At 41.6% G+C, this 19,019-nt stretch overlaps 1 protein-coding gene across 1 annotated transcript; it reads left to right on the forward strand.

The window, feature by feature from the left end:
- The first annotated feature begins 1,555 nt into the window (after positions 1-1,555).
- Positions 1,556-18,087, forward strand: LOC112993967 (BPI fold-containing family C protein). The gene is made up of 15 exons (XM_026118037.2): positions 1,556-1,661; positions 2,108-2,219; positions 3,731-3,859; positions 5,334-5,489; positions 6,366-6,429; positions 7,235-7,295; positions 8,166-8,257; positions 10,212-10,385; positions 11,102-11,155; positions 12,433-12,603; positions 13,152-13,219; positions 14,579-14,621; positions 15,471-15,534; positions 16,353-16,429; positions 17,972-18,087. Exons 1-15 carry the CDS (start codon positions 1,556-1,558, stop codon positions 18,011-18,013), a joined length of 1,413 nt encoding a protein of 470 aa, XP_025973822.2. The 3' UTR covers positions 18,014-18,087.
- The last annotated feature ends 932 nt before the right edge of the window (positions 18,088-19,019 follow it).

Here is a 19,019-nt window from a genome sequence, read left to right on the forward strand (position 1 = left end):
ACAGGTTTGGCCTACCTACCTTGACCCACCTCAGAGAGGTAAACAGTGAATCCTTGGGCAATCACAGGAGCAAGATAGCACTCCCCACAGGGCAATTCATTTTAAGATAGGTGGGATGAATCTCTCTCCACTGTAAAGATGACTGTGCCAGATAAAAGGCCTGACTCTTGAATGGCTCTAATCAAATAAGACTGAATCCACCCAAGTATGTCCTCTGGAGGGACAGCCATCTGTGAATGGTAAATGAGGTTTCTTTATCCTGGGCGTTAGGTCACTGTCCCAGGCTGTGAATATCCCCTTAAAATTTGTTGAGACAAAAGAGCAGAAATCAGCCAGTTGCTGATGAGCTCAAACAAGCTAAAAAATTAAAGGAACCAAATGACTAGCAATAATATGTAACTTATTACTAAACACACTCACTTGGCTATTAAGAATTTGTTTTTGTAAAATACTTTGAACACTGAAGCCCCTATCTGTGAATGGAAGAGCAGGTTATAGCAAACTTTAGGTTCATTTGACTGAAGAAGTATATAGGTAGGGAAAAAAAACAATGGGGAAAGTGTGAAAAATATCTGGACTGTGACACAAAGAGGTACAAAACTGCCAATCTGAGAAGCTACATGATGGCACTCAACCCTATTAAAAATCAGTGGTGGTGTGAGCAAAATAAAGTGGAAAAAATACAAATGTGAGATAAAGTAGAACTTGTGGATTTGTTTCAGCATTTTCCCGGTTTCCCACAGGACACTAACAAGGATCCTTTGGAAACCTGGGATGAGAAATAAAGCTCCATCATGGATGAAAAACTGTTTAATAGGAATAAAAAAAGTGAAAATAAATGGCCATTTTACCATGAAGTTTGCAAGGAGAGTTTTTGGATAAAACTGAATGCATTTATTAACACGCAGATGAGGGGAGACAAAAACATTTTCTGCTCACAAAAAATTATTTCCTTTTGTTGACAGCCAGGAGGGATCATAAAGGGCTTCTCAAAGTTGTAGCTAAGATCTTAACACGTGGTTCTTAAAGTGGAGTTATCCATTTCTATAGTTAAATGAGCTGATCAGGTTTTCCAAAGTGCTAAGTTCCAATGACTTCTGCTGAATCGCCACCAGATACTTATAGGCCTGCATATTTGGTGAAAAATAGGTTCCTTGTTTTGGTACCTGGGGGGGGGGGGAAATCACAACCTAAAAATGCAATAGCATTCCCCTTTGAAGAGGATTTGCCCAAGTGGGTATGTCTCAAGCACCTTCTCCACTGCCTGCCAAGGTGGATGATGAATTGCCTGACTTTTGTCCTGTCCTGAGGAGCTCCATTTCCCAAACAATTTGTGCAAAAACAGGCTCTCTCTTTCACTATCATGGGTGTTGGGTGTTTACCTTATCCATTCTGGAGGGAAAGCTGGTGACAGAACAACTCACTCCAGGGGAGAAAGAAGTACAGCCACCACGTAACGAAGGTTGCTGACACTCCATCAGTTATGATTCTTTCTGCATGAACTGCCACTGTTGTTACCAATATTTATTAACAGGTCCTGTGAAAAACAAAGATGATGATGAAGATTTGCTGTTCTCTCCTCCTCTTAAGTTTGCTCAGTTTGCAACTCAAAGCTAACCCTGGGCTCAAAGTGAGGATCAGCCAGAAGGGGTTGGAGTATGGTATGTGTGATTCTTTTTTTTGTTTGTTTGTTATCTTTGTTAGGAGCTGGTGGTGCTACTGCATTGAATCCTGATATGCTGAATATCTTGGGGAATGAGGGCAGTGGGAAGAATGATGACAGGCTATAAAGAAAAGGAAGGTTTAAGAACATAATAGAGCAGAAATGATTGTAGCATGCAGGAAGGTGCTTGACAGCCTGGTACAACATATCCAAATTCATCTGAGTTTAGATATTGAATCAATCAAGTCAGCTCTTGCAATGACCAAGAGCGAGACCTGAAATAGCACTTCTGGGCCTCGGATGAGACACCTTCATCCTTCTGTCCCTGTGTCCATCCAATCAATGGAAGCAGGCAGTATTTAAAATCTCCTAAACTGAAAGTTCATAAGCATAAACTCTCAGTCAGTATCAAAGGCAATTGAAGTGATTACTGTCTTCTTGCAGCCAAGGAGGTTGGGCTTGAGATCTTGAAGCAGAACATGGAAAAGGAGCATCTCCCTGATTTGAGTGGCTATGAGAAATTTGGGCTTGGTAATGTCAAATATAACATCTCAAGGTAAGTAACAATCCTGCAAAATAGCTTTTTGTAATATAAGATTAAGATACTATCACTTTATGTAGCACTGTGCATGCATAATTGTGGGAATGTCAATGTATTTTACAGTAACTATCACTTAAAGGGGGACAGCCTCATTTGTGACCTGGGGCCTTCATCCAAATCCTGATGAAATCACAGCAAACATTCATAAAGAGTGATTCCTTTCACTTATTTTTTTTCCAGATGGAAATTAACTATCTGGTCTAATTTAGTCAACTAAGCTCTTACTGTGATGAGTGGAGAGAGCTCACATACTCAGAGGCCAGCTCCACCTCTGTTTTAGACACCTATTTTAGAATGAGATTGATCATCCCCTGCAGATGTTGATGTGAGAGTGAGCCAGGAGAGCTAGCTTATGCCAGATATCTGATTTTTCAGGTGGCTGAAGTGGACCAGAGAGGAACCTGGATCAGAATTAGCTGCTGATCTGGAATATATCTATAAGAATTGATTTTAAAGTGCTGTGCAGTGTTTCTTGGATAATGCTCCTGGTAGCCGTCCGCACCAATTTTATCACTGGATTTACAGGCTTGTTTTAACAGCCGGACAGAAAGAATGTCAGTTTTGTATTCTGCTAGTTGCTGGTTGTATTTGCTGTAAGCACCAGGACTTTCATCTGAATAAATAATCCCACTCTGTAGTATGACTCTGACAGTACACATACCACATAGCAGATTCCAAGTCTCCGTAAAGGCAGTCAGCCTTAAGATCTGCAGGAGAGATGAAGAAATGCTACATGATTTGAAACAGTAAAAGAGCAAAGTTTTAAAATATACAGAGTCCTCATGCATAAACATGAAGGTCAGTGTCTAGGTGCAACATTTTGCACTTCAGTGCTTAGTCTGCAACATATGTACAAATTTAATTAGGTACCTTGCTAGTTGCTCAGACAAGCGCTTAAAAAATTTGCCTATTCAGTTGTGCTAAGTGAATGTAAAACTATGTTAGGACATAGGAGCACTGTTACACCTCTCATAGCCTGGAAAAGTGCACACAGGAGCAGGAATGACTCAGTACATGAACTTGTATGAATGTAGCAACAACTGAGAGTAAGTATTCAAAGTACAATTAGTATCTATGTCTGTAGTTGAATGAATACTACTATAATTACATCTCTGTTTTGTTTACTAACCAGCTGAGTTGCAGGAAATTGTAAATAGATACTTCAGGAATGCTACAGAAAATAGATTTGATATTAATCACAGAAATATTCTCACCAGAAAATCAATTGTAAGACAATGCAAACCATACAAGCAGGGAAGAGAAACATTCAGTTTGGTTCCATAAAGGGCTGTGACTCCCAGAGAGTCAGAGTTCTCCTGACATCCTACCATTTCATTCTCTCTGAGGGGAATTTGTATGTGGCTGAAATTTAAACCTTGTTTTGGCTTCACCCTGACTCTTGGAGTATAAACTTTTTTCTTATTCATATTCTTTTTTCTCTGTGTGTTATCTCCCTCATGTTATAGAATAAGAGTCATTGCTGTTGAATTCCCCAGTGCTTCCATCTCCCTCATACCTGGGGCAGGGATAAAACTGGTGATTGGAAATGTTTCTCTAACCATTGATATGAACTGGAACATAAGGACCTGGATGTTGTAAGTACAGCCTGATGTATCCTGGGTGTTTTCTTCATGAAAAAGAATATAAAGATAAAAATGCAAAGTTTAGCTTTCCTTGTGAACTCTTCATGACAAAGTTGCTCTTTAAGAGCTAACACCAGTAACCCAGGAGTAGACTGGTCCTTCTCAACAGGTTTGCTGGTGGGAGATAGCCTCAGTCCACTAATCTGTAGCACTGATAAAGAAGCATCTCTGTCGGTACTAAAAGATTGAAGTTCTGGTGGAACACTTGACAGGCCTGTAGCTAATCACACATTTAGAAAAACTGATACAGTGGATCAGTCTAGTATAATAAACCCACTGATTTAAAGTGCAGCCTTACTGTTAGAAACTCTGTGCTCTCTCCAAGAGAAGCAGCTCAGAAGCCAATGGAAAAAGGACAAGCATTCAGCAAGATCCCTATATTGGTCTCCGCACCTTCCCAGTCCTGGGCTGCTTCAGAGGAAAGAAATCCCTCCTCTTCCTTCTTCTCTCCAACTTGCATTACCTGTATTGCTAAACTGACTGAATTACAGCAGTCTGAGCTGCTCTTCTGGGCTTCTGCTGTCAGGGACAGGGAGTGCTGGATGCTCTGTGAGGGCAGGGAAGCAGGGAGTGGAGGGTGATGGCACAGCAGTAGGGGCAAGTACCTAACTGGCAAGTACCTGAGAAAGGCAAGCAGAGCAGATCAGCAACAGTGACCAGGCTCAGCCACCAGTCCAAATTGCCAAGTAAGTCCATAAGTATGAGGCAGGTCTGAGGCCAAGCAAGGAAGTCAAGCCAGCAAGGCACCATCAGGATTAATGAGGTACAAGGCTGTACACATAGCTCAGGCAAGGACCTGACTTTGAATGTTAGCTCCCAAGCCAATGGGCAGAGACCCTCAATGAAGCTTCTCACAGCTCTTTCTCACAAGTGAATTGTTTTCACAACAGTTTGATCCAAGATAACACAATTGTACCCTATCAGAGCTGGTCTTGAGCATGGGCCATCAAACCCCTGGGAGAGTGATGGAGCAGGGACTGCAGAGCCCATCAGGGCACACCAGGCTCCCTGACATCAGTTGTGCATGGACCCTGCTCAGATAGCAACAGACCAGATCCAGTACAGCTGTCTTGCGCAGACCGATATCAGATAGATTGCAGTTCCCTCTGTTGTGGATACACTTGTCTTATAACTGGAATGAATTACTGTAAAATGGTGAATTAACAACTTCCCCAAATCCATTTTTTTTCAAACTCCTAACATGGAGTGTTACTATATTACTGTGTAGAAAACTTGAGTCTTTGCAGATTCTCTTAGAATCTATTTTCATTATAAGAAATGCAATTAAAAATATTCAGATAAACAACTGTCTTAGTTCATCCTCAATGAACAGAAAAGTCTGTTTGAGAGTTAATCTGAGTCTTGAATGTTCCCTAAAAATAGATTTTTTTTTTTCAGTTGTTTATATATTTTTACTTTTATGCAGCAAAGACACTGGAAGAAGCACGGTGTACATTTCAAAGGTATTTGTTACTGCAGTCTTTTCAACACCTGTGGATAACAGAGGTCATACATTGATATCACTTACAAGCTGCCGGACAGCTTCTGGTGATATAGACATCAAATTGAATGGAAAAAGTGGGTAAGTGCAAGAGTTTTGTATCTACTCAGGGAGAAAGCAACTGTCAATGGTGCGAAGACAGCTTCACAAAATAGGGCACGCAATTGCTTTTAGGAGTGTACTTGCACTACAGGTGAGAATCAGAGCCCTAATCCAGTGTTAAAACATGTTTCCTCGGGCCAAATTTGACCAATGTCCTTGTGCCATTTGTCCACACTGTCACCTGAGTAGAGGATAAATAGAGCAATTCTGGTCAGATCAAATAATTCCTCAAGCTCCTTTAGCATGCAGTTCTTTCCAAATGCTGCTCTAATCCTCAACCCTAGGTAGGAATTGGATGCTTGTACTATGTTTTAAGTACTTGTAGTCACAACACTACAAAAACAGCAACAAGGCTGCTGCATGATGTGCCTCTGGTTACAACTCTATGCAACATTATTTCATTGTTTTCTTGTACTTCTCTCATTGTCTCACTGTCTGAATACAACTCATCTCTCTCTCTCTCTCTCTCTCTCTCTCTCTCTCTCTCTCTCTCTCTCTCTCTCTCTCTCTCTCTCTTTTTTAATTTGCATTGAAAACTCCTGGGGCACAGACTGCTTATTTATTCTGTGTTTGTATATACACATTGGTGGTAATATAACCTGTCCAGTCTAATCATTGAGGTGAACAGTGCTGAAATTGTCTGCTTTTAAATGGTGGCCCTCTGACAGTGCTTACATTTCAGGAAGCCCCAGTGTGTACTCAAATATCAACTCTGAGGCCATTAAATTAGTGATGTGCAGAGATACTTGATTTCCTACAGGAATAGCTTTATAAATAAGTATACCCAGGAAGTGTAAAAGTCTGTCAATGACTGTAGTGTTTGACCTGTGAATTGCTCTTTTTGCTTTCCTGTAGCTTCCTGCGTAACTTCTTTATTAAGTATCTGAAGAAACCCATTCACAGGAGCTTGGCTACTAATGTAAGTCGTCTCAGTTGTTTAGGGGGAGGGTTTTAAGAAATATGACTTTCACAAGCCAATGCTGGGAACTTGGCAAAAGAACTAGAAAAATAGTATAGTCTCATTCTGGTCTGAGAGCACCATCAGCGTTTTGCCAGTCAGAAATGCTTCCAGATAAAGTGCTGAGTTCATGGCCAAGATACTGGCTGATGCAGAGCTAAGTTCAACCAGGGCAGTAGCAGGGCCAGCAGCATGTAGTTATTTTCCCATTGTAATACAGAATAAGTCTGTGCCTGTGTATCTAGAAGCAACTTGGTTATTGGTTAATCTTTGTACTGAGCAGATTGAGGGATAAAACATGTATTGGGTGAAACATACAGATCTTGTAGTATGGCATCTCATAGTATGACTTACTTAAATTTCATAGTGTCAAAGACGTGAGTAGGTCAGATGACAACCTGCCCATCGCCTCTGAGAGAAGACAGAGCTTGAGGTGGCTGTGAAACCAACGTGAGATCTGTCTCCTTCTCATACTAAGTCTTTAGTTATGTCACCCCCATCAGGCTGCTGCCCTAGGCAACTTCCTATTTTGACTGTTGCCTAAAGGCAGCTCTGACATAGGATGTGTTTACGTTGCAGCAAATACTGACATTGGGGACCCAGGTAGCTAAATTCAAGCTAGCTCAGGAGCTTTGACAAATGCTGCAATGTATGTCACATATGCCAGCATGCAGTAGAGCAGTGCCAGTTTTGCCAGCATATGCAGTAGAGCGGTGGGTACAGGCCCACACTAATCAAGCCATAACTTGAGTGTGCTTTTATACAGTCATGTCCCAACATCAGGTCTGGGATCCAGCTGATAGATGAAGGCCTCCAATCACTGAATGGTGAGTCACTAGTGATATCTTTTCCTTGTACTTTGTCTCCTGTTCAGTGAGATTCTGTAGTTCCCTAAGCAGCAGCTGCTCTGCAAATCCTGCAGAAGTAGTGTGAGCCCCACATTCTGCCTTGCTTGCAGGACACTTCTGAGGAGCCAAGAACTTAGGAGTGGTTCTCAACTTGCAAATGTGGCAGTCTGCACATCTATTGTCAAAAGTGCTCCTTAGTAAGCAGCACTGATGGTGAGGCTGCTTTCCCTTCTCATGCTCCATGAGTCCTCCATGCACCTGCACTTTAAAAGCTGAAGCCAGCTCTCTTAACCTGCCTGGAAATTTAGGTCTGTCTTGGCTATTTATCTGACTTGCCAAAGGCAAAATGAAAAAGCTCATTTGTAAAAAGCTTCTCATGGCAACCATTCTGGGCCAGATTTACAAAGGTATTTAGGCACCAAAAGTGTTAGGCAGATACTGCATGCAATATTCAGCAGCGCCCAGGCAGGTCAGGTGCCAGCGTTTTTGGGAAAGCATCTGGAATTGAGAGGCTCTTTGGATGCAGAACTGATTGACAAGAAAGCCCAGTACCTCCTCCTGCCTCGAAGTACTGCTACAGTCATTTCCTTTTTGTGGTTACGCCAAACTTATTTTTCTACAATAGGAGAATGCTAGGCAAATTAAAGGAGGTGCTTTCAGGTAACTGCCAGTAGAAACAGCAAGCCTTCAGTCACAATGCATGTTAGGAGATCCTCCGCTGATTTCGACCCCCCGCCCTTTGGGGACAACTTTTTGTATCCTTAAAAAAGGCTTAGTTTTAATTAAACCTAAAATAATTTCTGTGCTTTTGCAATATCTGACATCTTGTTTTATTTGCCATCCTTACAGTCCTAATGCCGGTTGATGATTTGGCTGAAATAGACTACTCTTTAAATAGCTTGCCAGCAGTCTCCCGACCATACATTGACCTGGACTTAAAGGTAATTGCCTGTAGTGCTATTTGCCAAGATTGCTTTTTTATTATGACATGATCCTCTTTCTAGATGAATATGATTGCTGTTTTGAACATTAAGACACAGTATCAGACAGACATTCCAAAGCACTATTGCGTTTGTTATTGTGATAATTTTAACAGTGCTGTTGTAAAATGAATTACTCAAAAGCCGCATCCATTTTTTTTAAATTGCTGGTGAATTGGTTACAGCAAGTAGAGAGCAGTAAAAGTTGACTGAGCAGGTTAGAAGGAAAAAATAAAGAAAGGAGAGAAGAAGAGGTATCCATCTTCCTCCTTCTCTGTTGCTGTTGGTTAATATCTGGGACTTCTTTAAGTCAGCTGGGAAGATTTTTACACATCTTGGTGAATTAGATGAGTCTTCTGTCAGGAGAGAGAGGAAAAGACAGAGCAAGCCTTTACAGGCAAGAATTTAATCTCTGACACTTTGAATGGGAAAAGAGAAGACTCTTGGAAAAATGTATGGAATTCTGAGGAGTGCTGCTGAAGTCAAAAGCCATGCAAGTTTCCTTCAGATAAAGAAAAACACAAAAAGAAATAAACTCTTAGGCACTGAGACCAGCATTAGACAAGATTTTAATTCTAAAATGACTTGATTCTCATTCTATGTAAGGTGAAAAGGTGATTTAGCTGAGGATAGTTATCATCATAGTACCTAAGATCCTTAATGAAGCCTAAAATCTTTCGTGCTAAGTGCTCTACAAAGGCAGAAGAAATAGACAGTCCTGTCACAAAGATTTTGTAAATTAAGTATAAACAAGAGACAGCAGGAAAAAAAAACAGACAGGAACACAAAAGAGCAATGAGCCAGTATCAGTCAGTATGGTAGGCACCGGTCTCAGCACAACAACTCTGTGACCACTGTCAAGTTCCTCTGGGTATTAGGGCAAAATAGTTTTTTAAGAAGGGACTTAAGGTAGGCTTGTATGGTAATGTCAAGGGTGCTTACAAGAGTTACTCTCCCATATAAGATGTAACATGGGAAAAGACAAAGTCAACAGCTGTTAAATTCAAAAAGTTAGGGTTGAATGTGGAGGTCATGGGCAAAGACACTCAGCATTTTATAAGCAATTAGGTAGTCCTTAAGAGGTAACAGAAAACGTGCAGTTAGCTGAGGAAGGGTTGAGAAAGTAAAGACACAGAGAATACATCTGAGATGAAACAGAAGGAGAAGGAATTGATAAAAGGGATGTAAAAAAAGTCATCTTAACTTCTGGATTCTTAACCTTCCTCACTAAAAATAGATTCTACTTTTTGTCTAGATGCTTTTGGAAGTATTAGATCTGCAAGCCTTGGCTGATATCATGGGTAGTGCAAAAGACAACACAGGTGTTCTGTTGTCTGACAGCAAGTTTTGTTTTCTTTCCTTTCTATCTCACTGGCATTCTTTTCTCTGCACAAGTTACCAGTTTGTTTCTGGGTAGAATAAGGTCCTGATTTTAGCTAGAAAGGCCTCTGTAGTTTTAGAGATCCATCTTCTTATTGATCCTGTTGGATAGCTCAGGCTAGCGGTTTTCAGATTTCAATCCCTGGAGATGGGGAAAGGAAGAAGTAAAGAAGCTTTTCTAGAAAAAGGAGCCATAGTTATGCTTAGTCATGTTCTTCATTCAATATTTAGGCCCTTAAATAAGAGGCTTTATTTCCTGAGGAGTAGACTGTCTTCAGTAGGTGATCTGCATCTCAAAAGGTAGATCTCAGGTGTCTTCTGTGGAGGCATCCCATCTGTGGAATTTGTCTTCTCAACCTACTTGAAAGAGCAAGGGTTTTGGGGTGTGCTGCCAGGCCTTTATGCTCATTTATACACTTAAATGAATAGGCTGGGGAACAAGGGGAAGGAAAATAGCTTTGTTGTCTGAAATCGCTTTAAAGTCGGTCAGAATTTTTGAGTGGTACTGATTTTTATTTCTGACAATACTTTTCAGGGGATAGTCTACCCAGGTGGAAACTATACTGCCCCCCCTTTTGTGGCAACTCCCTTCACTGTCCCAGACCAAAGTGACTCCATGCTCTACCTTGCCATCTCTGAGTATTTCTTTCAGACCTCCTCCTTTGCTTACTACACAGCAGGAGCCTTCAACATCACCATTGCAGAAGAGGTGAGTAGGACTCCCAGAGGAATGGGTTCAGAGCTGTCCAAGTAATCCAAGACATGACACTTTTCAACGTAGTGGCAGATTCACTGCTAATTGGCCTGTGAGCCCTGTGACGGTGGATCATAAACACTAAGGAACTGTTATGCTGTTGTGTGCTATATAGATTCTTTAGAGCATAGCCAGAGGTGCCTAGTTCCACTGAGCAAAATATCAAATGCTGGCAATTTTCCTGCAAAAGTAATGCTTTTATAGACCTGAGATATAGGCCCTTCTGAGATGGATACCCTGGGGAATTAGCTGCCTCAGTGGCCATTTTCTAAGGGGCCTTTACCTACTCAAAGTGCTACAGAGGCCACAGAAGCAGAGCATATGTCACAAACAGCAGCAGCTGTGGCTTGGAGGCCAGGCAGGCTTGGCTATCCTGTCTCCAGGAGGTTCAGTAAGTCCCAAAGCCTAAAGTCTGCAGGCCAGACTGCAAGAATGTTTTTTGCAACTGGACTTCTGCAGAAGGCCTTATTAAGTATTTGCTTCCCCAGGGAGTGTTTTGGCATATGTTACTGGGAAGCAGCTTTAAGTATGCTGAGTCCTTTAAGGATATTTCTGAGAACAAAAGGTATAAAATCAAAGATTCATTGAAATGACAGTAATAATGCATTTAAAGAAAAGTCAGGCATAAAAATCATGCCTGGTAAACTCATGTCTTTCTTTCCTTTTTGCAGACTTGCAGTTATTTTAATATAAGCTCAGAGATATTTGGCAGTATCATCCCTGAGGTGAGTATTGTTATTTCCACACACCCTTAGGAAACCGCTATCTCTAGCCCCAGTAGGTGTGAGACACCTGAGTATTGGTATATTCCAAAGACTTTATGGGGCCAGCTAGGCTCTTGTAGTGGAGAAGTGGGAGCATCTATGCATCCTAAGAGCAGAGCAGATGGGCCTTCCCAACTCCACCCCCCACAATCAATTGAATGACTTGAGCTGTTACCAAACTTGGCCTATAAGCTTGTACATCAATCTTTGCTCTGGGCACTTAGCAAAAGTCATAGTTGTTTCCACCTAAAACTGGTTCTGGGTAGGAAAAAGCTTTCAGTCAAGAGTCCTGCTTTGAGAGAGTACTGACTGGCCTCATCTCAGCTCAGAAATAACTCCCTTCCCCTGCCCATACTTCCATGATTGCCTTTGCTTCACTGCTATCCTGTGACTCACTAGCAGAAAGAAGGCAAGCTGACAGATGGGAAGGAAATGGTTGCATCTATGGAAAAGAATAGACAGATACAGGATTGCCATTTATTTCAAGAGACAGTGAATAGAACAGGAGAGAGTATGAGCCTGCGTGGCTTCTACCAGACTTGACAGACAGACTGAGCAACCAAAAATGATCATAAGATATCTCAGGCTTTGAATGCCAAGGATGGATGAAATCTGACTTGGGGTTCCAGGAACTTGATGCCCTTGTTTGCTTGCAGGATGATACTAGGTTCTTCTGCAAGAAATCTAGAGAGTTTATTCTAAAGGCTGTCATCGTATGGTCTCCATAAAATGCCCTGAGCTCTGATGCTAATATTCCATCCCCCTGCTCTAAGGAACAAATTTATTTGGCAAATCTATTCTCCTTTCAGGCAAATGACAGAGTGAGGCTCTGAGGACAGTCCAGAGCAGGAGCCTACCTTATGGGTTGGGTGAATCTCAAAGTGACTCCTGAGCTCTTTTGTTGTGTTACTTAAATGTCACATTCATGTTCCATTTCTTAACTGTGTTCACAAACTAATGTTTAATTTTTCTGGAAGTGATTCAGAGGAAACAGGCTTCCTAGAGTGGAAGGAACTTTCCACTGCATTCCTGATATGGCCAGGACTGTTGATTTATCACCAGAGGAAATTTCTATTTCCAGCTTAGTCAAAGAATCTCATGTTAGCAGTTGTTCTTAAAACCTCACCTTAAGAAGCTACTTCAAAATGATTACTTTGGAGAACGGGGAAGATGTATTAATCTGATCTGTTCTACAAAAAAAGCATTTCTCAGACTTTTTTTGCCTTGGATCCTCACAGGTAGCCCAGTATTCAGTTATGCCATACCCAGTGATGCTGAAGCTAATGGCTACTGAAACACCTATCATCAGCTTACAACAGGATTCCTTTACGCTAGAGATTCAGGGCTCCATGGAGGTATTTGCTGTTCTGCCAGACTCAACCACCCAGTCATTGTTCACAATGAATATAGTAAGTATAATAAACAAAGCTATGTTTAATTCAGATCTAAATATGTACGTTCTTTCCTTCTTTTAAGTCTGTCATAGAAGTAGAGAAGACCAGATTTCTTCCGTTTAAACATGCAAATTCACCTTAGTCACAAGCAGTGCCTATGTGGGCCAACTTAGCCTACATGAAATTTCTATGGGAAAGAATGTTTTCCTATAGATGAACAAAAATCCAAATATATCCCAGCTTCAATTACCTAAACTTTTGTTCTCTGGAATTCCTGTTCTGCAGGCATGAGTCATGTGTAGTGACATCTTGTTCATTTAACTGAAAATGTCTTTGATTAGTGAAATCTCATTACCTGCATTTCAGCTCCTGTCAGTGCCATTCAGACAACCAGACATTTACTGTATGCAACCTGCATGAACCACGGGCTAGGGAGGAAGGTGCTTCTATATGGAACAGCTTCTATACATAACCAAGAAGATAATGTTTTCATATTTGTGACTAATTCTAAGCAAGGATTTTGTTTTCTTTGCCTGGTAACACAAGGTTTCTTTCTTCTGCAGGCAGCCAATACCAGTATTGCTGTGAATATATTTGACCAGAAATTGATGGGCTCACTATGTTTGAACAGGTAATTCAGGGACAGATTGACCCAAGGTCATTCAGAAAGCAGTGTTAACAATCTTAACATTAGCTTAGACACACGATCAGATTACCACAACTTAATGATTGTTTCTCTGGGTGAATTCACTTGCAAGAATTCCATCAGAAAAAAAGGTTTGCGCTCCCATATCTTTCCTCATGCTTGTGACACTTGCTGCTAAGCTGCAGTAGCTCATGAATCCTCATCTATCTGAGCTTGACAGACTTTTTCAACCTGAAGCAATGTGGTTGCTATAACTACTGCAACTAGTGAGTGTAACAATCAATTAATTCTAGGGAGTTATATTTGATTTAGTAGCTCAATTTAATCTAAAATCATTCATACAGATTTTCTTCTGGACTAAGATCTAGCTGTGATTTCTTAATTCTCTATAGCTATGCTTGTATAGTTTAGAGCAGTCAGGAGGTTTTTCTGTGACAACTGCCACAGTCCCCAAGGGACTGCCCACCCACTGAGGATTACTGCAAGACTGTGCTCATCAGACCTCTCTGCTCCTAACATCTACTTTCCCCCTTGGGCAAGATTAAAGAAGTATGCAGAGGGCAGTTATGATGACCCTGAATCATTTGAGAACTTCCGTCCTCCCCTTCCAGCTGGCCAGCTTTCTAGCCCATCTGTGCCACCAGAGAAGTGCAGAGTGGTTCAAGACACAGGAAAGAATTTGGCCCCTTGCAGGTTCCCCCTACACTGATATTCTTGTAGCAGAGATTCCCAGGCTGAGGCACTGCAGCTTCCACAAAGATGGCAACTGGAGGCCTGGGCCTTTAGAAATCTAGCACATCACATTTTATAGAGAGAAGCTCTGTATACTGTGACCTCATAGCTGGAAATTGGGATCCAGATTTCACAAAGGTCCCTTCTGGGGAGTTAGCTATAGGGTTAAGGATATCCAGAGTCTCAGGAGTTTAAGGACATTAGTGAGATGCTAGAAATTTAAGGAGGACAGTGTTGTCATCAGTTTCCCACAACAGCATTCAAAGAGGGGGAATCTACAATGTGCTTGGAAAACTGCCTTGAGAGCTGGGGTGCTGGTGCTATGGAACCTCAGAAATCTTGTTTTGAATAAGTACTCATCTAAACTGCTCTGAATATGGAAACATATAGCAGCACAGACATCAGCAACAGCATACTATGAACAGAATTTTTCTTCCCAGCCCCAGTAGGGCTCACATCAAAGCATTAAGCAAAGGTACCAAAATCCTTCAGAAAAATCTCTTTACAGGTGCTTTGTAAGGCCTGGAACTCTACAGCAGTGACTGCACATGATTAGAATAATGTGTATTTGTCCTTTCTAGTGACTCATTTTGTTTCTTTTCTTTCCCTCAGGCTCCAGTACTCCCTAACCCACTCTAATGTTGGTTTTTTTGAGGTAAGCTGATAGTTTAAGCATAGAGGAAATGCAAACCAAGAATTTCAGTGATATCCAGGCTTAAGAGTAAGCAGCTAATTCTGTCTATTATTTCTAAATCATTTGGCTTCATTTCTTGAATGGCTCTTTTACCACCTTCTGGCAGTCACCTTTCTGCTGTGAGTTTAAAAAAAGTATATTCTTTGGGGCAAGTTAAGTGCTCTGAAAATGAGACATTCTGCAGTCTCCCTGACTGGTATGTCGTACTTCATCAGTGAGCACAAAGATTTCTCAAATCATAACCATGAAACACACAGCAGTAATCTGAAACGTAGCAGTAAGACAGAGCAGTGTGCTGTCTAAGTGATCACATGCATGACTGAGCAAGAGGCGCTCCATGTGGTGCAGTGGTACTCATCACAGATGCTCATAATTACGGTAGGGAATGGGAGCCAAAACTAGTCTCAAATGCCTGAAATAGTGCTGTTACAGCTGTAGAGAGGAAAACCCTGCCTCCACAGAGAGTCATTTAATTCTGAGGAAAATCAATCAGTTCTGAGAAGCTGAGGAGAGAGGATTAAAACTCCTGCTTTGCTATTGGAGATAATTTATCTTACAAGTAAAGGAAATTGACTATTTTTGATGAAAATGTTGTCCAAGAATGATGAGAGCCATTTGCATTTTGCATTTCATTTCCTTGGCATCATTTCAAAGGCTTAAGATCCAAAGGTCACTTTAACTTGTGACTCTCTTGGGCCAAATGAGCTGAACAGTTGAACATGACCCTATAAACTCCATCCAGGATTAGGGCTTGACAATTCCACCACTATCAGGAAGTAATGTCTAACTCAGTTTTCTTATCTGTGGCAGATCTCACTTCTGGAGAACAGCCTGTCTTATATTTTACAGACTGAAGTAATTCCGTCGGCTAATGGTGAGGCTACATTTCTAATGATTACCTAAAAGCTTCTAGCACAGTGGGTGGTTCTAGTAACTTCTACTGACTTTTGCTGCTTAGGTTACCCCTTCCCATTAACTTGAGTGGAAAATGGCCATCAACCAGTAAGCCATGGAACAGGGAGACTGATTTGTAGGGGTATGAGTACACTCTCTAGCTGGTACTGTTTTGCAGTGTCAGCAGAGAAGTCCAGGCAGAAAGGACCAGGAAACTCATCCACCTTTTCATCAGTAAAGGTGGTTCTGAAAGTAGTGACTGAGGCAGTTGATGTGTCAGTTCAGAAGCATGCCTCTCCAGTCTGTACACCTGTCTGAGGGCTGCTGTGTGTGAAACATTTTCCTCTCTAGAAGACCAACACAGGGCTTTTGCCTTTTGTAAATCTTATTTAAGCTCCCAAGGAGGGAGACAGAACTTTGTGTCAGTCCTCTGTACCAGGATGAACTTCACCTTCCTTAGTTAATGGAGACAAATAGGAACAGCTTCTAGTGAAGGCTAGAGCTGTATTAACACTCCCTCAGGTCATTAAGGACATATCACTGAGTACGTAATGCATAATGCACTGAACATGAAATGCCTTGGTTTGATGGCAACACTTCGCCAAGAGAAGAACATCTGTAATTCTTTCCCCATTGGTAGATGAGCATCATACCTACCTCCCAGGGTTGCTTGTGAAGACTGATAGGTTAATTATTATAGATGACCTAGTGGTCTCTGGATGAACAGTGTTGATGAACAATAGATATTTATTATCCTTTTACTGCATACCTAACTCATTGTGTTTGTCTTTTCTTAAGCTAAACTGTCAAAAGGATTCCCTCTTCCTAATCTGGCCAATGTCACCTTGACAAGACCTCATATTACAATTGTACAGGTGAGATTTTGACACTCTTATGAAATAGTTATTCCTATTCTTTTTTTGGCTAGATATTTATTCACCTTCTATTTGCATAGGAAATTTCCTGGATCTTCAGCTAGTTAAGTAGCAAAAAAGCCTGGGTTTAAAATGAGATCTATATACTAGTAAAATCTCATTAGAAACAATGTTTCTTTCTTTGAGGGGGGGAGAAAATAAAACGGAGTTACATACATAAGCACGGAGTGATTAAACATACAGCTTGCTCAGCCTTGCAAGTTCCAATTCAGTGTGGAAACAAACTTGCCTTTTAAAATTTTGTTCAAACTTGGCTAATCAAATGAAATTACAATTACCCCTACCCATGTAGTCCTGCTGAATTCAGTAGAATAGCAGAAATGTGAGAGAGAAGTGGACTTGATTTTTGTGCACATAGTGATTTAGATTTTGTTAATAGCTGGTGATAATGGCTGAGGCTATTACCCAAAGGTAGTTACTGAGCTCTCAGAAAATATCCTCTGCCTTCTGATTATTCTTCTCCAAATCATGCAGTATTCTGTGCATCTTGCAGTACTCTGTAGCCCTTAGTTTGAATGTACAGTGTGTTGCTAGAAAATCAGACTGTACAGGGAATTGCTGACAAATGAATTTGTAGAAAATGGGTGAGGCAGTTAAATTTCTCCATTTGTCTTCCAACTTCTCTGTCACTTTCTGCTCTCCAGAAACAGTCCCAGACCCTTGCTTGTGCTCAAGCACAGAGTACAACTCGGGGAAGGAAATGCAAAGGTTGTTAACCTTTCTTTGCATCTCCCGTATCTAGCAGCAGCCCAATTTCCTACAAAATAGAACTTGGAGACTACTTGCAGTTTCCAAAGTTGCCAACAACCTTAAAGGCTAAATACAAAACAAGCATTTTGGTGGTTCTGTGGGGCCGATTTCCCACCTCTTTTTCTCTAGACACAACCTCTTCATCGCTAACCAGGATTGGGAGAGGACACAGGAGAACTGCTCTACCCTATCAATATGAACAGGGTTCCCAATTAGAAGTTAATTCTATAGTCTCCACTTCCAGTCCAGTCTATTGGCTATAGCCAATAAAAACAGATAGGCAACTGTTCCCATTTTTCAAAGATACCATATTAGACTGTGGTGGACTACTCTCCAGAGGTTCATTGCTCTGTTTGCATTGACAATAGGGGAAGCCTTAAGGAGGAGTTTAGATAAGATGGTTAATTTTTAGGTTGCTCAAGTTAGGCAAAAATATCCCACCTTGGGATGATACCTCAAAGCTCAGGTGAACTTTCCTGGGTAGGCTATATGATCTTTAGATGTACCTTCTGTTGCTAACATGGTGCAAAGTGGTAGGACCTGAGGCAGAAGATGGAGTTGTTATTATTAGTCTCTGTACTTTGAACTTCCCAAACATGTTACTTCCAAGTCTCAGCTATTTTCAGTAGATTTTTATGACATTTAACACTAGTATAGAATGGAAATAGGGGGTGGGAGAGAACCTTTATTTTGTAATTCACAGCATTTCAGTGATTGTTCTTCTTCTCTCAGGGTTACCTGTTGATTTCTACTGATGTTCACTACAAACACTAAAGGAGGAGAGAGACCATTTGTTAATTGCAAACTTCAAATCAATAATGTGACTCCGAAGGCTAGCACAGTCCCATTCTGCTGAAATGTGTAACCTGAGCCCTGGCAAGAGTGATGATGTCCTGGTTTGTGGAGGGGGGGGAAGCCAAAGGAGGCTTATGGAGTGTTTAAGGCTGAGTAACAGTGGTAATAAGCAGAGACTCAGAGGAAAACATATGACATATTTGTCATTATTTATTCTGGATTTTTTTTAAACTGATGCAAAGCTGTGTGTTTTTGTAAGATTAATGCCTCTCTTCAAATAAAATCTTTTTTACACACTTCCAGAAAGGTGCTTTTTTGTGGGTTTTTTTTTGGTTTTTTTTTTTCCCCCAAGAGAAGGAAAAATGCATTGTCAAAATGCAGCTACGGTGTTAATCTTCTATTTCTACTGTAACAATCTTAAATAACTTCCTTCTGAATGTGGTGACTGCAGGTGGGCACACTGTTTTCCCCTCTTCATGGCAGAGCAGGTCCTGGTCAAAACCACCCTGCCTGCACTGGGGCCGCACACCCAGACGAGCAGCTTGTGTTAGCCACAGCCACGTGAAAAAAACACTTCTGTTTCTTCAGCACAGCTGGCCCAAAAGTCACACCCAGCGTGAAGGACACGGCAGCAGCTCACAAACCCCTCTTCCTTCAGCCCTGCCATGGCAAGAAGCAGGGAGGCCTAAGGCAGGCGTACCGTGACACCACTCCCCTTTGTGCCCTTGCCCAGCTGGTACCAGCTCCCTTGCCCCAGGGCCAGCAAAGAGCTCAGTTTTGCATCCCTGCCACACTGAAGGGTCTCCAAGCTTCACCCGTTGCACGGCATCTTCCCCCTCAGCTTGGGCCACCGCCTGAGCTGAGGGCGTTGGTGGGACAGACAGGGCGTCCGTGCCTTTGGGGGCAAGACAGGGGCACGGAAGGTGGCTTCTGCGAAACGAGGGGCTTCCTCTGAAGCCTCAAGGCACGAGCAGCCGGGTTAACC

This window comes from Dromaius novaehollandiae, chromosome 1 (genome assembly GCF_036370855.1).
Source record: "Dromaius novaehollandiae isolate bDroNov1 chromosome 1, bDroNov1.hap1, whole genome shotgun sequence".
NCBI classification, from domain to species: Eukaryota; Metazoa; Chordata; class Aves; order Casuariiformes; family Dromaiidae; genus Dromaius; species Dromaius novaehollandiae.

Coding starts and splice junctions, on each gene's coding strand:
- LOC112993967 (XM_026118037.2), top strand. CDS start 1,556: ATGATGAAGATTTGCTGTTCTCTCCTCCTCTTAAGTTTGCTCAGTTTG. Junction 10,386..11,101: donor ACATCACCATTGCAGAAGAG/GTGAGTAGGACT, acceptor TCCTTTTTGCAG/ACTTGCAGTTATTTTAATAT. Junction 13,220..14,578: donor GGCTCACTATGTTTGAACAG/GTAATTCAGGGA, acceptor TCTTTCCCTCAG/GCTCCAGTACTCCCTAACCC.